The sequence below is a fragment of the Corythoichthys intestinalis genome, chromosome 21 (genome assembly GCF_030265065.1).
Source record: "Corythoichthys intestinalis isolate RoL2023-P3 chromosome 21, ASM3026506v1, whole genome shotgun sequence".
Taxonomy (NCBI): Eukaryota; Metazoa; Chordata; class Actinopteri; order Syngnathiformes; family Syngnathidae; genus Corythoichthys; species Corythoichthys intestinalis.
Genome location: NC_080415.1, coordinates 25,200,482 through 25,219,998, shown reverse-complemented (window position 1 = coordinate 25,219,998; position 19,517 = coordinate 25,200,482). Strand labels below are relative to the sequence as shown.

The 19,517-nt window shown below is 39.5% G+C and overlaps 1 protein-coding gene across 1 annotated transcript in view; it reads left to right on the top strand.

Moving 5' to 3' along the window:
* Positions 1-1,704: 1,704 nt before the first annotated feature.
* Positions 1,705-19,517, top strand: part of vcla (vinculin a) — a 36,035-nt gene continuing 18,222 nt past the window's right edge. Inside the window, exons 1-4 of the mRNA XM_057826444.1 lie at positions 1,705-2,042; positions 16,330-16,400; positions 18,904-19,054; positions 19,132-19,240. Coding sequence (XP_057682427.1) covers positions 1,875-2,042; positions 16,330-16,400; positions 18,904-19,054; positions 19,132-19,240 — 499 coding nt within the window. The 5' untranslated portion in view covers positions 1,705-1,874. The remainder of the gene's footprint in view (positions 2,043-16,329; positions 16,401-18,903; positions 19,055-19,131; positions 19,241-19,517) is intronic.

Here is a 19,517-nt window from a genome sequence, read left to right as displayed (position 1 = left end):
CAAAGCGGTAAAAGTACTGCGTACGTTGTCACGACAAGCCGGTGGCAGGGGTGGGGTGGGGTAGACAGGAGCCCTATAATGGTCTCTTGTCCCTGGGCCCCTGCAAGTCTGTTGACAGCCCTGTATACAGTAACTTTATTCGTGAGGCATTTTTGAAAATGGAATAAAGTTTTTTTTTTTTTTTTTGTAAAATGCAAGATTACTTTTTTAACCATGCAACTTTTTTTCATTTGTCCTTTATAGTATCCGGATGGTTTTTTTTTAACGATAAATAGAAGTGCAACTTTATTCTCAAAACAATTCAATTTATGTCTTCTAAAGTGCAACTTTATTCACACCAAATTTTAACCTAGGTTTTAATTTGTAAAATTCCAATCTTGCAGTAGAGCAACTTTTTGTAAAGGTACCCATTAATTTTAAGAAAATATTCATGCACTTACAGTAATTTTTTACTTAAAAAGTTGTGAAGCAGCCGCACCCATTGTGAGGGGGGGAAGAAAAAAATATACTGTAGAGTAGATACAGTATAAGGAAGGAAAACATAAGCAGCAGTGCTGTGTTTACGCAAGTTGTCAAACTTCCTCGATTTGATCGTTGAGCTCTCGTGTCCTTTTTAGGAAACGAACCCCGATCTTGTAGCTCCTTGTGCTGGAATTCTGGGAAAATTCCTTTTCTTCTTTTCATATCAATACTTTAAAAACAGTGATGTCATATAGATGGATGGGGGATATATCTTGAATTGTTATGAGGTATTTTCATTTAAATACTAATAATACTGAAAATATGGCCCAATCATTATTATCATAATAAGTTTAATTTAATATGTTGCCTTTCTTGAATCAATTCACTTTATTTCAACTCAGTAGAAAAACATTAAAAATATGCTGAGTTCAGAGACACCATCAAAAGGAGAATATATTTAAATTATGAATCAACCTAATTATAATTTACAACGCAATTTTGTAAATGTTTAAAAGTAGGGTACTTTGTCCACTTTTTCAGATTCATGTCACATTATATTGAATTTAAAGTATTATTATCAACATTATTTTTATTAAGATAGCAATGCCCAGTATATATGTATAATTCAACCATCACTACCGATTTTTGGCAAATAAAATTAATGTTAATGAATCCATTTTTTTCTTTTAAAGAAATAAGCAATCATTGCATATTTTAGTTAATTCAAACTATTATATACAATGCAGCATGTTTCAGTATTATCCACCATGGCATTTTCAAGTCAATTTACATTATTATTAATAAATCCATATTATTTTGATCGGAATTACCGTCATAGAAAATTCTCCCCAAATAAAAATATTCATAAAAGGGCATGAAATAAGGTGTTATCATCGTGAAATTTATTCAGGCATACTCTGTATGAAAATTAAGTTATATACACTATATGTTTATATATTTTGTTTGCAGTGTGGTCAGCTATGGAGTGTCTAACCGGTTAAATTTTCCGCGTGTGGAATGTGACAAACACAACACACATATTTGCCTTTTTAGGGCATGAGAATCTATTACGTAATTCCAGACAGTAGCACTCGGATCTCCATACGGGATGCGGAAAGGAAAAGGAAGTCTCGGGATGATGAGCGACACTCCTGTCGGCCAATAGGAAGCGAGTAAGCCCCACCTTCCCGTTTTGTGATTGGCCAGAAGGCGGGGCATCGTAATGTGACGTCAAGCCCGTTCATGTTAGTCAAAGGAGTTTGATGATTCTTGTACCGAGTGTCCGAGCGTACGGGGGCGGAAAAAGTCTCTCGAAACCGGGCGTGTGACTGGGCGAAGCGGCCTCCTCCGGTGCTTGGAAGTTGGACTTTCCTCCTTTCTTCTTTTCTTGTGTTTGAGAGAGTTTTATCGCCATGCCGGTGTTTCACACAAAGACGATAGAAAGTATCCTGGAGCCGGTGGCTCAGCAGATCTCCCATCTGGTGATCATGCATGAAGAGGGCGAGGTGGATGGCAAGGCGATCCCCGACTTGACGGCACCGGTGGCGGCCGTGCAGGCGGCGGTGAGCAACCTGGTCCGGGTGAGTTAACCAACGACTTCTGCCGTTTTTCTTCGACGTTCATCGGTGTGTTGGCTACCTGTAGCTTCCCGATGAAACTTTTTAGGATGTTACATGTCGATTTGTGTGATATCAAAGGGATCAAAGAGGTGGTAATGCGACTCAAGTTACCTCGCTGGGGCAAAGGCATTGACGCCCTTTTCCCCTTGACAATGTCCCCTGCTGCATTTTGTCGCTTCACGTAGGCACAACTGGGCACAACAACTACATATAATGTACACAAACATGCCTGTCATTGACAGCGATAGACGTCCAATTATTTGAACTTGGGTATGAATACACGTCTTTTCTCCCAGTCAAAATGGGTTGATCATCTCGCGTCATCAATGGCAGCCAATGAGTTGATTAATAATAGTGAAGGCGATTTCGTGACCCACCTATCTGCAATTCAATGGTTTAACTGTAATTTAAGTCATTGCAACTCACTCAAAGGCTGAATGATATTGGAAAAAAAAACTGGCATTGCGACTTTTTGTGGGTTTGCGATATATTGCGATATATATTCCGATGTTAAAACTAGAAGAATTTTCACCAGATGAATTGAAAAGCTATGTTTGGGAAGACTTTTGTTGACTCACTATGACCACATAGTAGTCATATGAGATGTCACGATCCGACGTGATCAAAAATTGGGTCGATCGCGCCATTTTTCAGAGGATCACAATCTGGTGAAAAGGATGTTTTTTTTCTTTCATGATTTTTCTTCCCTCTTGCTAAACAGTGCGACCAAACTGTTTTTCTTAGTCATTAGTGCAGCTGGCGTTTTGGACTTAAAGTTAACGATGATTGACCGGTTTGTAACTTTGATCTGGCCTTGGTAGCTCTAAGATCAAAGGCACAAATGTGTTAGTCATCGTTAAGCTTGTAGCCCAGTCTGAAGTGTGGCAACTGTGGCAACTAATTCAGTGTGTAAGTGAGAGGCTGTTTTCAACAGCGTGAGCATCAAAGGAAAAAAACAAACAAACAACACAAAAAAAACATTTTTTTCGGGATCGGCTCGGGACTGGTTATTGGCAGATTCTCAAAATTGGGTTACTCGGACTCCGGTGCAAAAATATGCGATCGGGACATCTCTAGTATTCATATAATACTGTTTAATCCAGGCTAAGGGGGTTTCTTTGTGAATGGTTGGTGTATATAAATGGGATCCTGGAAGCCATGCCTGCACAATTGCTGCTTTTATGAAGCAAAACAAAAGTTTACATTAAAAAAAAAAAAAAAAAAGCACGTGGACTATTGCGCATGCGCACATTGCGATGTTCAAACGATATATTGTGCAGGCCTAATTCATTGTACCTGGTAGGGACTGGCAGTGAATCACACATGAATGCCATTGACAGAGATGGACTTGGACCTCCAATCTATTTGAACTGGAACATGCTGCTAGACCCCCTAGTCCAAATGGACTGGACATCTATCCCAGTCAATGGCAGTAAACTATGAAAATCATTAGGGGCTCCGTCAGGTAGCTTCTCAAATCTCGATGTCATTGTGTGGCGTCTACAGGGGTTTCCAGTTGTCATTGATAATTAACAATATCGGCCATCACTCAGGGACCCCTTAGTAGCCACCAACCAGAAACTGGTAGTAAGGGGTCCATTCCTTAATAAGAACTATGTATCTAAATAAGTGCCATTGTTTTGTCATTGATTGCCAATGTCAGTTATTTCTTAGCGCCCTCTTCAACCCCTCTTCTTGGGTCTGATTTTGGAATTTTTGTAGTGTAGTTGTTCACATTGTTATAAATATATTTTGCTGCTCCAAACCCATCTAGTTTTTATCACTAATCAGAACCTAAAGCGCAGGAATCAAATGGTGCCCAATATTGCGCCCTGGTGCATCCTTCCAGCATTTTAAACTGGCTCTTTATTTTTTCTTTACTCTATAAAACACTCACTAAATTGTGTCATTTCCTGTTAGTTCTGCTAGAGGATGACAATTTGAGTTTGTTTCAACAACAGTCAGTGGTTGGCATTTTCTTGATCAGCTGCACTTTATATTTAAAGCTTACAACACACATGGTGGTTTTTGAAAATGATATTGACTTCCTCTGTGTGGTTGGTTTCTATCTTTCTGGTGTTTAGACTTCTGAACAATGGTTAAATTGTCCCAGTGTCGGTTTTATGGTTATTTTTAGGGCCACAAACTGTCCAAATGGCTACATCATGTGTTTTTTACTGAATTTATTGAACTTTCCGTGAACTTGACAATCTAGAATCATAAATCAGCAGTAGTTTACTTGCCAATGTGATTCTTCTCATTGGAAAAATGACCCAGTCCACTGTTGAATGATCCAAAATTGCGGTTTCTGTGTCTTTTGGAGGTTGATCAATGAGTGTCACTCTTTCCAGTTGCCAGGGCAATCTTATAACATTGACATTACAATGATGTCACTTCAGTTCAAAGGTAGTAATCTGTCTAGTGTTGATGACTCATGCGAAGTTCAGAAGAAAAATGGAATCCTGCACAGTCTCGCTCCCGACTGGTGATGATGTGATTACTTCCAGAATGTCAGTGATGCCGCGTTTTTAATGTATTTCACCGCTTATAAGTGATCGTTACCACGCAGCTGTCAAGTAGATGAGTCCATGATCCGCTCATTTTAAGGAACAGGAAACTGCCGTCTAATCTAATTGCATCGTTTGCTGACATCCTCCGGGCGAGGTCGCCTCATTTACCCGCTTGTTACGTAGCAAACCACATGTTGCGCACACACTTCCTGTGAGTGAATTCTGATGGATCATCTCTTGCAACAGAGGGTTTATGCAATATACAAATATATAGTTGGAACAAATTTATTTCAAGCATAATCATAATTTAAACAAATCAAGCAAACATAACAAACTTAAACAAAAGTAAAGTACAGTTCCACTTTGCGTTAGGGAATTCTTTGAGTTTTTCGAGTTATTGACAAGTCTCCTGAGCGAAAAATGGGCGGCGCCATCTTTAATAATTTCTGTTCCGAACTTCCGGTTTAGACAGAACAACTAAGTTAAAACTGAAAAATCAAACCAGAGCAACCCACGGAATCTCCAAAAATTGATTCAGCACGACGTAAATGAGACTCCAAGACTTTCTGTGCTGCGCGTGAACTGGAAGCGCCCATATATATATATATATATATATATGTGTATGTATGTATGTATGTATGTATGGCTGTCAAATAATTAAAATTTTTAATCGAGTTAATCACAGCTTAAAAATTAATTAATCGTAATTAATCGCAAATTATTCAAACCATCTATAAAATATGCCATATTTTTCTGTAAATTATTGTTGGAATAGAAAGATAAGACACAAGACGGATATATACATTCAACATACTGTACATAAGTACTGTATTTGTTTATTATAACAATAAATCAACAAGATGGCATTAACATTAACATTCTGTTAAAGCGATCCATGGATAGAAAGTCTTGTAGTTCTTAAAAGATAAATGTTAGTACAAGTTATAGAAATTTTACATTAAAATCCCTCTTAATGGTTTTGTTTTAATAAAATTTGTAAAATTTTCAATCAAAAAATAAACTAGTAGCTCGCCATTGTTGATGTCAATAATTACACAATGCTCATGGTGCATAAAATCAGTCGCACCCAAGCGCCAGCAGAGGGACACAAAAAACACAAGTAACAAGTGGACATGACACTGTGCTGTCATTTTAATCTGTTTGGGCGGGGCATGTGCGTTAATTGCGTCAAATACTTTAACGTGATTAATTTAAAAAATTACCGCCCGTTAACGCGATAATTTTGACTGCCCTAATATATATATAATGTTTTGTTCAGCTAGTAGCTACAATGAGCCAGTGTGGATCTACCTCGTCATATGCCTTAAATCAAAACCAGCTGCAGACAATAAGTTAAGGATGTGCTTTAACCCTAAGGATCTACCTAAACGAATGTACGTTTGTTCTTAACATTTCGTTGATTATTCGTGGACAAAATTATAACAACCTGTGCAGCCTGTGTTAACGTAAGGAAATTACAAATAATATTACAGTTGCCAAATGCAGAAGGGCTGACACGGAAGGTATGTACATATAAACAAAAATAGTATTTGTTTCTTTTTTATTGCAGATATTGATCGCAATAAAACATTTGGACAACATGATTTCTATTATTTTATGTATAACGATTGGTGCATGTGCAAAACAGGTCAATAAATCACAATTTAGGAAATTATCAGAAATATATTATTGAAGGTAGAGCATAAGTCGAGCCTTCATCAAAGTAGACCACACGTAGTCTCGATATATGTCCATCGACGTACAGTAAGTGTTGTTGTGAAGCACATCAAGTTGTCTTCCCTTGCTTAACAGTGTTTTCCACCTGTAAACCAATTAACAAAAACACTTGTAACACTTGCATTTATGCGATTACATAATTGTGCCATCCTACACATACTGATTAGCTACAGGCTAGCAGCAGATAGCATGTGTTGCAGCCACAGCAGTTCAGTAGTTGTAGTAAATAATAACGTATTGGCCCAAATATAAGACGGCCCCGATTATAAGACGACCCCCTCTTTTTCAAGACTCAAGTTTGGAAAAAGACTTTTTGAACACCAAATTAATTTTTATACAGAAAATAATTACAGTACATCCGAAACAAACGATTATAAAAATATATTTGAGAAAATAAAACCTTTTTTTTTGCCTCATTCAAATCTTAATTTCTGAACATTTAAATATGTAAACTGCAATCACATTCGTAAATGAATGGCTTCTGGTTTTTGAAATGTAAATAAACCAATCTATTGTGATAAAACAACAAAATTTCAATAACTGCATTAATCATCAAAGTGAAGTCTAACTGTAACTGTAGTCTTGAAACAAATCTGAATAAGGAAAAACATTGCAATAAAATAATGCAAACTGGTTAAACTTGAGAGTAGCTGAGATCTGTCATGACAGAACATCGCTTCAATGATATCTGGCGCCATCTAGCGTCGTGAATGGGGAGAGTAGCTGAGATCTGTCATGACAGAACATCGCTTCAATGATATCTGGCGCCATCTAGCATCGTGAGTGGGTATAACGTCTAGACCGTGAATATAAGACGACCCCCTCTTTTTCAATCTTATTTTAATGCAAAAAACATGTCTTATATTCGGGCCAATACGGTATTAAAGATCATCATAATTACGGTCGTCATTGTAATAACAATATCAAAGACAACAAGTCGTTTCATGCGCAAAATTTTAGCTTTAGTATTTTTTGACCGCCGGACACATGAAAAGGCAGGGATAGAAAGAACATACCTTCCATCACACCAGCGGCAACATGGCTTCATAAACACCCGGTTTTTGTGGTGGCATGGGCTTGGTTCCACATCTGCCTTCATGAACATGTTATGACGATGTCGTGACGATGGCAGATGGATGTGGTATTTCCAAATTGTCTTTTTTTGAGGGATTTTGATGAGCGATTCCACCCTAGGTCCACTGTTGTTTTGGATGGAGAAAGTGTAAAATGGAAGTCGCGAGCAGAAATGCGGAAGTAAAGCGGAAGCACCTCGGAAACTTGTCTATAAGCCCTCTCAAGGTTGACTGTTTGTTTAAATTGATTTATTTGTTTAGCTTATTAGTACAGTGTTTGTTTTTCCCTCTCATTGAAACAATGAACCAGACACTAATGAGAGATGAATGATGAGAATGTGAGGAATCTCTAGCAAGTGAGCATGCATCCCTGCTCGGGGGTGGTTGGCGGTGAACCCCTTCAACGAGCAATGTAAAATCCAATTTCGTTCAGACACAAGCTATCTGTCATCTCAATGAACAGGCAAGACTTGATCTTTTTTTGTCTTGAGATTCTGTTTTTGTCAAAAAACTGTTTCTAAGTTGCTCCTCAAAACTAGGCTAAAGTTGGCACCACGAGGCACTCTTGTCATTTTATTTAAAGTACATGCTTCTCCTGTTGTACCAGGGCCTCGCGTAACAACGACACGGCCTTAATTACCCGCTTGTGAGCCACGTTTAAACAACCTCCAAACCGGCCGCAATGTGTGCAGCCCTGCTTGATTTTAGTGCAAAAATACATTTGCAACGGTGGTGTAGCTAAAAACAGGAGCACATATATTGTAAACGGGGAAGGTACTTTTATCTGGGCAGCCATTCTTTGGTGTTCCTATTTGAGCCATGTTGCACTGCATCATTTTTATAGTTGCTTTTTATAGACTTGGGGATAAAGGCAGGAATGCCTGGGATGCAGGGTTCCTTTGAGTGTTCACTTCCTGTTTGTGTTTTGCTGATCACAAAGCTAGCTCTGCCCCTGGAGATGCTGAGCTATGCAGATCTGCTCTGGGCATGATTTGCTAATGTCCTAAATGGATAAAATACAATTAAAGACATCTGGCGCTCGGTTGCAAACTGCGGAGATTGTGTTATTTTATAGAAATCTCACATAGCAGGGGCTAAATTGCTTATTTACTTCCAAAACATTGTGGTCACTGTTGCCAACATTTGGAACACATGTTGAGAAGGCTTTAGGTAGCACTGATGTTTTATCATCCATCATTTTTGGCATATGGCGGAAAACACTCAGGTGACTTGAAGTTGTGCTCTGTGACAACCAATTTGGCCAAATTTCAAAATTGTTCGATATGCACGTGTGATACATCATTGGAAAGCTTAAAATCTCAATTTTCTGGGGGAAGAAAAATTTTAAACAGGAGGGAATTAAAAAAAAAAAAAAAAATTAAACGGCAAAACCCTATCTGGAGGTGAGAGCAAGCGAGAGGAGAATTACAGACGCCATTAACGAGATATTATCGCGTACTTACCTTGTTTCGATCCAAAAACTCCATGTAGCATGTATCACCGAGTGTCAAGACACAGCTGTGAATGGCCACAGCAGGATTTTTTTTGGATTTTATAGGTGAAACATGGTAATATAACAAGGGTCGCGATGCAGAAATCGCAGACATCAAGGAGTGGTCGAGATTTTCTTTTTCATATATTTACCCTTTTAAACGTTTTTGTTCCATTTTTCTTCGTTTGCATCGATTATTTATAGGGCTGTCAAAATTATCGCGTTAACGGGCGGTAATTAATTTTTTAAATTAATCACGTTAAAATATTTGACGCAATTACCGCACATGTCCCGCTCAGACAGATTTAAATGACAGTAGAGTGAAATGCCCACTTGTTAATTGTTTTATGGAGTTTTGCCGCCCTCTGCTGGCGCTTGGGTGCGACTGATTTTATAGGCTTCAGCACCCATGAGCATTGTGTAAGTAATTATTGACATCAACAATGGCGGGCTACTAGTTTATTTTTTGGTTGAGAATTTTACAAATTTTATTAAAACGAAAACATTAAGAGGGGTTTTAATATAAAATTTCTATAACTTGTACTAACATTTATCTTTTAAGAACTACAAGTCTTTCTATCCATGGATCCCTTTAACAGAATGTTAATAATGTTAATGCCATCTTGTTAATTTATTGTTATAATAAATAAATACAGTCCTTATGTACCGTATGTTGAATGTTTATATCCATCTTGTGTCTTATGTTTCCATTCCAACAATTTATTTTACAGAATATATATATAATTTACAGGAAAAATATGGCATATTTTAAAGATGGTTTGAATTGCGATTAATTACGATTAATTTTTAAGGTGTAATTAACTCGATGAAACATTTTAATCGTTTGACAGCCCTAATTATTTATCATCTAACGAAGGAAATATGACTGGAACAAAAAAAACCCAAAAACAATTAAGCGATAGTAATGAGGTAAATATCCGTGACTTCTTCACAGCCACCATTTTTTTCATTGTGACGTAATTTGTTTAAAAGTTTAAAATATGCGAGTGAATAATTTATTAAAGTCGTTTTTTTTAAACAAAATACTAGACATCAATTAATGATTCTAAGCTAAAAATGGCAGACATTTTGAATAATAAGTATAATTAATTACCTTCGTTTTATGGCTGGGTTGAAACAAAAGCGGTTGCGCGACGTCTGTAAACGGGGGTTTTCAGGGTAAAATGGGCAAATTAAAAATAGTTTGGGGGCTTAGTGTGCCATGAATCTGCTTTGGCAGCATATAGACATATTGTTCCATCAAACACAACAGTTGTTTTGGCTTAAAATACAGCAGTTTCTTTTAAAGAGGAGTGCAAGAGCAGAAACTGCTTTTTCAGTCTTGTCTGTGTTTTCCGCCGTATGCAAACCTTTTATTGATTTGGCACTTTGCATCCTGCTTCAGATGGAAACTGGAATACAAACCACTCTTTGTTGAGGTCGTTAGAATCTAGATGGGACACATACTGTGGCCAAAGATTCCTAGTCTTCCTTCTGTTTAGAACAGGAAGGACAAGTCACGAGACACACCTCTCTACCTCTAAATCTTGCCAGTTCACACCCAAGCATAAAATTGTGGGAACGGTTCTTTTATTCTTTTGGGTTTGGGTGAGTTTGGTGTGGAAAAAAATGAGTTTTCTCCACTTTTAATCTCTATACATCAATCCATGCCATTCATTAACTCAATGTTTTTTTGTGTTTGTTTTAAATTCAATTCAATAATTATTAAGGATGAACAACTAGTAGAAGTTTTCACACTTAGCATGTCACTGCCTTACAGTCTCTTTTATTGTCTGGAGTGGAAACCTTGAGGCAACAGCGTAGATGAAGTGGCCGCTTTTTTCGGAACAGACGGGCTTTGTTGACGGCACGTCACCGTGCCGGCAGAATGAAAGGCGGCTCAGACAGAATGGGCCTCTCACATGCCGGCTAGTTTGAGGACAATGTGCTGTCAGTGCCCTGAGAGATTGGTGACTGTATTAACGAGATGTATAATGTCTGTGTCAGGGCTTATTATTGAGGTGATAGTCCTCGTAGTAGTAGTAGTGGTAGTAGTCATGGTCATAGATGTAGCAGTAATGGTAGTATGTACCCATGTTGGTGCTATGCACAGTTGACGTATTGTTCAGGAGAAGCCAGTGAGTTCATTCCATATCAAATAACCTTTGACCAATGCTGCATCAGCAGTGATTAAGGCTGTTCCCCCCAAGGTCAACACCTTCATCATGTCTGTCGGACGCTGTCAAACACAACGATCTATTTACGAGCACAAGGTGAAGACGACCCATCGCAAATCAAGCAAGCCAGACAAATCAACTGCAGAACTTTTATTGAGCCTCATGTGAAGGTGTTTTTTTTTGTGTGGAAAAACTGCTGAACACAGTTGTAGATGTAACTTGGGTTCATTATTGTGAACATTCTAGATCAGGAGTGCCCATTTCCGGTCCTTGAGAGGCCCTTTCCAGCTTGTTTTCCATGTCTCCTTCCTCCAACACACAGGAATCAAATAATCAGGATCGATATCAGGCTCCTGCAGCGCTTGCTGATGAGCTGGTCATTTGAATCAGGTGTGTGAGAAGGGTGACATAGAAAACAAGCTGGATAATGGCCCTAGAGCAGGGGTCCCCATCTGCCGGGCAGCGGACCGGTACCGGTCCGTGGTGCATTTGCTACCGGGCCGCACAGAAATAAAAATTTATTAACGACCGCATTCCGGCCGAATTAACCGTGTGCCCCTGATTAACACACCAATATCCCTGTCTACTCTAGATATAATACTACAGGATAGATTAGAATTTTGTCATAGAAATCCATTGATTGAACTGCTAGGAGTACATCTTGTTTCGTGTATATAATATATCTATGTGTGCTTGTCCTCGATAATAACGTTAATTACGATAATTACTTGGCCGCGGGCGCAGCACATTTGTTCCCAGAAAAATTTTGCCCCCACACGAGCGAAGATGACTGGAAAACAGATGTCTTTGGAGATATTTTTTACGGCGAAAATGGCACCTGACGAGCCAGAAAATGAACCTACATCCTCGAAGACCGACGAACTGCGAAGGAGTGGATTCGTGACCCGTTTGTGAATAAACCGAGTGATTCGAGCATGTCTGTACAACAGGAGGATCATCTTGTAGGGATCGCAAATGACAGCGACTTTAAACGTACATTTGAGACAACAACTCTACCGAGGTTCTGAATAAAAGTCATTCCGGAATATCCTGACATCGCTAAGAGAGCATTGAAAACCTTGCTACAATTACCAACATTGTATCTTTGTGAAGCGGGCTTCTTAATTAATGCTTAACGACAAGGTGAAGTCATTAATGGTGAGAGAGCGGTGTGCAGTTGTTGTGTGCAGCTAACATGGCAGGATGTATCTGAGGAGAACTTTTCTACATGTCCTTCCATGATCAAACTTAAGTTAATATTCCTTTCTTTAAAGTTTGTAGTGTTTACTTTGGAAGCGCTGCATTTGCGACCATGTTTAATGTTAAGCGAATGCGCAGAACCGCATCGTTGCCATTTTTGATGGGTTGCAAAATTTGTTAGAACACCGGTCCGTGAAAAAAAGACCCAAGTAATACCGTTCTGTGGTGCAAAAAAGGTTGGGGACCCCTGCCCTAGAGGACTGGATTTGGGCACCCCTGTTTGAAATGCATGGTATTGCTGATAATTTTTTTTTGTCTGTGCTGTTATGACTGCAGTAAATATTGGGGTTGTTCCGATCATGTTTTTTTGCTCTCGATCGTTTTAGTTTGAGTATCTGCCGATCCCGATATTTCCCGATCTGATTGCTTTTTTTATGCTCCCGATTCAATTCCAATCATTCCCGATAATTTTTCCCGATCATATACATTTTGGCAATGCATTAAGAAAAAAAATGAATAAAACTCGGACAAATATATACATTCAACATACAGTACATAAGTACTGTATTTGTTTATCATGACAATAAATCCTCAAGATGGCATTTACATTATTAACATTCTTTCTGTGAGAGGGATCCACGGATAGAAAGACTTGTAATTCTTAAAGGATAAATGTGACTTTGTATATTGTGACTAAATGTTCTTGAGCTTTCAGTAAATGATACTGTAGCCATTTAACTGTTCTGCCCAATTGCATGATGGGAAGTGCAACCATGACTGTGCGTAGTGGCACCAATATATCTTCTCTGCGTTGGGAAATAACATAGGGTGTTAAGAAAAAGATCAACTACTACCTTGCTTCCCCACATTGCTGCCAACAATATTTCTAATTGTTGAGAGAGGGATGGTAAGGCTTTAGCCAATTAAAAAAAAGGCTTCAAAGACTGCCAAAATTCACTCTACTTAATTTACGCCACCTTGTAGCTGTATATATACGTAAAACGGCGCCATTATAGATTGAACGCGACAATGCGTGAGTAGGTCGTGCATCGCATGCGTTAATTGCGTTAAATATTTTAACGTGATTAATTAAAAAAAATAATTAATTACCGCCGTTAACGCGGTAAATTTGATAGCCCTACTTTAAGCCAAAACTAAAGACTCTGGGTGAGTGTAAGACATTTTGTCTGTAACGTTAAATACAATTAGAAAACGATTTAATTAAAAATATATATATATATTAAAAAAATGCATGACCGATATTTTTTTGCCGATTCCGATACTTTGAAAATGACATGATCGGACCTCTTTAGTAAATATATTAATCCAGACAGTTAGCAGTGGTATTAAGTAAAAGTCTGGTAGAATTCACAACACATTTAGCCAACATCCAAATGTAGTGATTCCTCCATTCTGGCCTGCAGGTGTGAACATTGTGGAGGGGAAGAGGGCTTTCCCTCAGTTGGCTCTCAATCCCCACAGCTGAGTTTGGGGGGGGCTGACAGCTGCCTGGTCTTCCTGACTTGGCCGCTTGCATTTCCTCGTCAATTTGCACCATGTAGGAGTGTCCAATGGGTGAGGACAAATATGGAGTGGCAATGAGACATGGAGTGTCTTTTCCATAAAATCGCCCAAAAAAATAAAAGTACTTGGAGGAGGTTTAAGATGTCAGAATGACATTCTGAATTGAATTGGTATTTTGGACTGATCTGACTCATTCCTTCAAACTAAATGAAAAAGGCTTGGCAAGGAAATATAATGACTACCTCAACGATAGTTCCTGTCGCTTTCACTCCGTCAAATGCTTGTCTGGACTTGATGTCAGCTAATAAATACTGTAGCATTCTCTTAACAATCCAGTACAAAGGCAAATTTAGGACAACTGCTAATGTGTTGTCCTGCTTCTTAATACCCTCGAACATATTGTATGTTTGGTCTGTCTTAGCATCTGGTGCGACTTAAAGGATTTTCTTCAAATTTGGCTCTTGCGCCCACTTGGATGAGGAAGATGGGATTAGATTTTTGGCCGATATGCAAACCAGCTGGACTGAATAGTGTTGGTGGAAACTGAAACCAAATATTAGTTTAAGACATTTGGAACAGTGGCAGTGGCGCAGAGTTACTTTCGGTAACACTTTGATCGGAAGTGAGAGTGTGCCTAAACGCATCTTGTGTTACAAGTCTGCCCCTGAGTTATGTTAACTAGCTTTAGATATCTTTTCCCTTAGCTAAATAACTCTATGATTGACACTTCGGAGACCAACAGAGTCCCTGGTGACTACTTGCAAGCAGTGTTGTTAATAACGGCGTTAGAATATAACAGCGTTATTTTCTTCAGTAGTGAGTCATCTAATATCTAAAAATTATCTATAATCTAATAATCTATGATCTAAAATCTAGTAATTAATTTCTTTTCTCATCTTGGCAACGCCGTTACTGTTACTGAGGCGGGAAAGGCGTGCGTTACTATGTTGGTTGACTGACGCGAGAAAAGTCTGAGAAAGACGGACTCACGGAGACGAGAGAGCAGAGCATGAGTGGGGAGGAGGCAAGGGAAGGTGACGCGGTTGCAAACGCGATGCTACTATGCTAGGTGGCTCCAATAATACCTGACTGTAGCCGATAGCCTACAAACTATGCCCACATAATGCTTCGGTAGATATCACATATATACAGAACTAGATGCAAATGACAGACACGGCTGCATTAGCAACATGTTTAATAAAGAACTAGATGCGTTAGTAAACAGCCGCCATCTTAAAGCAGTAGACTTCTCCGGAAGGCTCTGTTGTAGAGAACCTTCCTAGCGAACCTAAGTTACTTTTTATCGAAAATGCTCCTAAATCGGCAAAATCTTGATTTAAATCTATCTTTAAATGATGAAATAGTTTTAAAACTTACTCATGTCAAAAGTACTAATGCAATAAAGGGAGCAATTTTAACAACTTTAACGGTTGATTCACAACATTAAATGACTTCCACACATAGCAAAGGTTACTATCTAGTTATCGCAATATCCTCAATACCCCTGTGTCTAGTTTAGGGCAAAGAATTGGGGTAGGGCCAATTGTCCCAAAAAACCCTTTAAACTTCACATTGTGTGACGTTTTTTTTTTTTTTTTCAAACATGAAAATTATCACCAGATACTTTGCCAAGTAACTAATTACTCTTACATTGAGGTAACTTAGTTACTAACGCAATTACTTTTTGGGAGAAGTAATTTGTAACTGTAATTACTTTTTTTTGTAATTAAATACTTTTTTACAGTAAGATTAACAACACTGCTTGCAAGAGGATCAACTCCAATGATGCGACATATTGGACATGATAACAAGATACTAAAGGGTAGCTTCTAAAACAAGAAGCAATAGATGCACCGTTTGTTCCGATAAGTTTCCTGCCAAAATTATAGAATGGTAGAAATTGAAACGGGATAAAAGGGGTACCGGTAGACCCCCCCAGTTGGGCAGAGATGCAGTCATACCACCTCCCTCTCCCGCATGAATGCGTGTAGTCCCTCACTCATGGCAGTTTGACATGGGTGAGTTGCTTCCCCCATGGCGTTTGGGTCACAGTGGGGGAGGGCAAGTCATTTTTGCGTTCAGCTGTTTTACACATTATGACTACCGGGGCCTAGTATTCGTACATTCAACCCCGTAGAACTCTAGAGATGTAGTTTAGAAGATATTTGCGGAACTCACCAGGGTCACTTTTTCAAATGTAGATCACATACAGATAAGGACTGTTCTTGTGGTGTGCGACTTAGTCAAGTTGAGTCTCCTAACACAAACCAGATGTCTCCCGCATGGTGCTATATGGACATCCAGACTGCTAGAAGGTACCACACACATATGGATTTACGATCGTAAATCTAGAACAGGCTTATGATTTACGATTTGTGACCCTAGAAAAGAAACCCTCAAGCATACCCCATACCTCAGGATAATTACTCAACTTAATCGTTCAGAGACATTGGGCAGAGTGGGTCTTTGCTGACTTTGATTGGAAAGCGGGGAAAGCCTATATGTTTTTGTTTCAACCGGTCTTGCGTCTTCCAGGTTGGGAAGGAGACTGTCCAAACCACAGATGACCAGATCATGAAAAGGGACATGCCACCAGCATTTATCAAGTAAGTTGTCTCTTTGTCACTTGGATTGGAACGAAATAGACATTGCCCATGCAAAGGTCAGATACGGCATGTTAAGTGCCTCTGTGTCTTTGCCTGCTGAAGCAGAAATCATTGCCACAGTGCACAGCGTTCTACAATGTGGCCTTGTCATTTGAGTTTTTTTTTAAACTGCATTTCTTGCGTACTGTAAGTTGAGGAACCACCCTTTCTATTTTTATTCATCTTAATCACGGCTTTTTGTTTGTTTTGGGAAGCTCATTTTAATCATTTAGCAGTGCTCAGCTGCTGCCTGTTGCATGTCACCAAGCGCAGGCATAGCCAAGGGACATATCTTAAGACCCCCGAGTTCTCCCCCATACCCCTGGCATAAGGTCAGGGATGAAATGCATTGGCATGCGCAGGTTGTCCCACCCGACACATTTGGCGCCTCCGAGCCACATCGTCACCCTGTCGTCATCCTTCAATGCATGTGTTGGAATGCGCTGCCTTCTCCTAAATATAGTACCTGTAGGCGTCCGATTAATGGATGCTTGTTGCTCTGAAGGACATGTCAGCTCTGAATATACATTAGCCGGGTGGTTCTCTAATTTTTTCGATCACTTACAACTTTCAAACTGGATGTAGTTTTAAATATATAGTTGGGCAAATAAGTATTTAGTCAACCACCAATTGTGCAAGTTCTCCTACTTGAAAAGATTAGAGACGCCTGTAATTGTCAACATGGGTAAACCTCAACCATGAGAGACAGAATGTGAACTAAAACAGAAAATCACATTGTTTGATTTTTAAAGAATTTATTTCCAAATTAGAGTGGAAAATAAGTATTTGGTCACCTACAAAAAAAAGCAAGATTTCTGGCTGTCAAATAGGTCTAACTTCTTCTAACGAAGTCTAACAAAGCTCCAATCGTTACCTGTATTAATGGCACCTGTTTTAACTCATCTGTATAAAAGACACCTGTCCACAACTTCAGTCAGTCACACTCCAGACTCTGCTATAGCCAAGACCAAAGAGCTGTTGAAGGACACCAGAGACAAAATTGTAGACCTGCACCAGGCTGGAAGACTGAATCTGCAGTAGGTAAAATGCTTGGTGTAAAGAAATCAACTGAGGAAGCAATTATTAGAAAATGGAAGACATACAAGACCACTGATAATTTCCCTCGATCTGGGGCTCCATGCAACATCTCACCCTGTGGCGTCAAAATGATAACAAGAACGGTGAGCAAAAATCCCAGAACCACCTAGTAGACATTGGACCGTCAGGGACTCAAATCCTGCACTGCCAGACGGGTCCCCCCTGCTGAAGCCAGTACACGTCCAGGCCCGTCTGCGGTTCGAGAGCATTTGGATGATCCAGAAGAGGACTGGGAGAATGTGTTATGGTCAGATGAAACCAAAATAGAACTTTTTGGTAGAAACACAGGTTCTCGTGTTTGGAGGAGAAAAAATACTGAATTACATCCGAACAACACCATATCCACTGTGAAGCATGGGGGTGGAAACATCATGTTTTGGGGCTGTTTTTCTGCAAAGGTACCAGGACGACTGATCTGTGTAAAGGAAAGAATGAATGGGGCCATGTATTGAGAGATTTTGAGTGAAAATCTCCTTCCATTAGCAAGGGCATTGAAGATGAGACGTGGCTGGGTCTTTCAGCATGACAAGGATCATAAACACACAGCAAGGGCAACAAAGGAGTGGCTTCGTAAGAAGCATTTCAAGGTCCTGGAGTGGCCTAGGCAGTCTCCAGATCTCAACCCCATAGAAAATCTGTGGAGGGAGTTGAAAGTCCGTGTTGCCCAACAACAGCCCCAAAAACATCACTGCTCTAGAGGAGATCTGCAATGAGGAATGGGCCAAAATACCAGCAACAGTGTGTGAAAAGCTTGTGAAGAGTTACAGAAAACGTTTGGCCTCCGTTATTGCCAACAAAGGGTACATAACAAAGTATTGAGATGAACTTTTGGTATTGACCAAATACTTATTTTTCCACCATGATTCGCAAATAAATTCTTTAAAAATCAAACAATGTGGTTTTCTGTTTTTTTTTCCCACATTCTGTCTCTCATGGTTGAGGTTTACCCATGTTGACAATTACAGGCCTCCCTAATATTTTCAAGTGGGAGAACTTGCACAATTAGTGGTTGACTAAATACTTATTTGCCCCACTGTATGTTTAAAAAAAAACACCTTTTACAATTTGTGGGAGTTTTAAAAGTCTGATTTCAACCAGCTTCACTCAGTTGGGCTGATGAACTTGGAAAATGTTACAAGAGCAGGAAAATCGGCACTGTGGGCCTAACACAGATGGCATACATGTCCTCCAGGAAGGAGTCCGTTTTCACAATTCATGACAGAGACAAGAGGTTAACTTGGTTGGGTCTGAGCCAACCAGGGTGAAGGTCTGCGAGTTCCTCAGCAAGCAGCAACTTTGTCTGTGTTCTAAATCCTGACATACCAAAAAGGTCCACACTCCTGTTGAATCAGTCTGTTTTCAACAGGGTTGAAAATGCATGCACTAAGTTGGTCAAGGCCGCTTCCATGCTGAAAGCCGACCCATACTCGGTTCCTGCTCGAGACTACCTCATCGACGGCTCCCGGGGTATTCTCTCCGGAACCTCTGACCTGCTCCTCACCTTCGATGAAGCAGAGGTATCTCATCTCATCCGGCTACTGAAATGGCCGAATAATTAGACGTTCTAAACGGCCCTTTCTCTTCATCAACGCAGGTTCGCAAAATAATCCGGGTGTGCAAAGGAATCCTGGAATACCTGACTGTTGCAGAGGTGGTGGAGTCCATGGCGGACCTTATAACATACACAAAGAACTTAGGACCAGGTATCTGTTCTGTCTTTATCAAAATGTTCTTTCTATCCGTTCACGAGTTCCTTGTACCATTTATTCATCTATTTGGGTTCAACGATCCTACATTAAACTGATATTTCCCCTATGTCACAATATGAGAACATGGTAATGGTTGCATTTGATTACCTTGTGTTAAAATGTGTAAAAATGCATGCATTTGAATTTGGTTACTCACCACCACTACGGCCCTGACCAAAAGGAGTCTGACGTATAGTAGTTTCTGTTCAACAAATGATATCATTGGATAGTC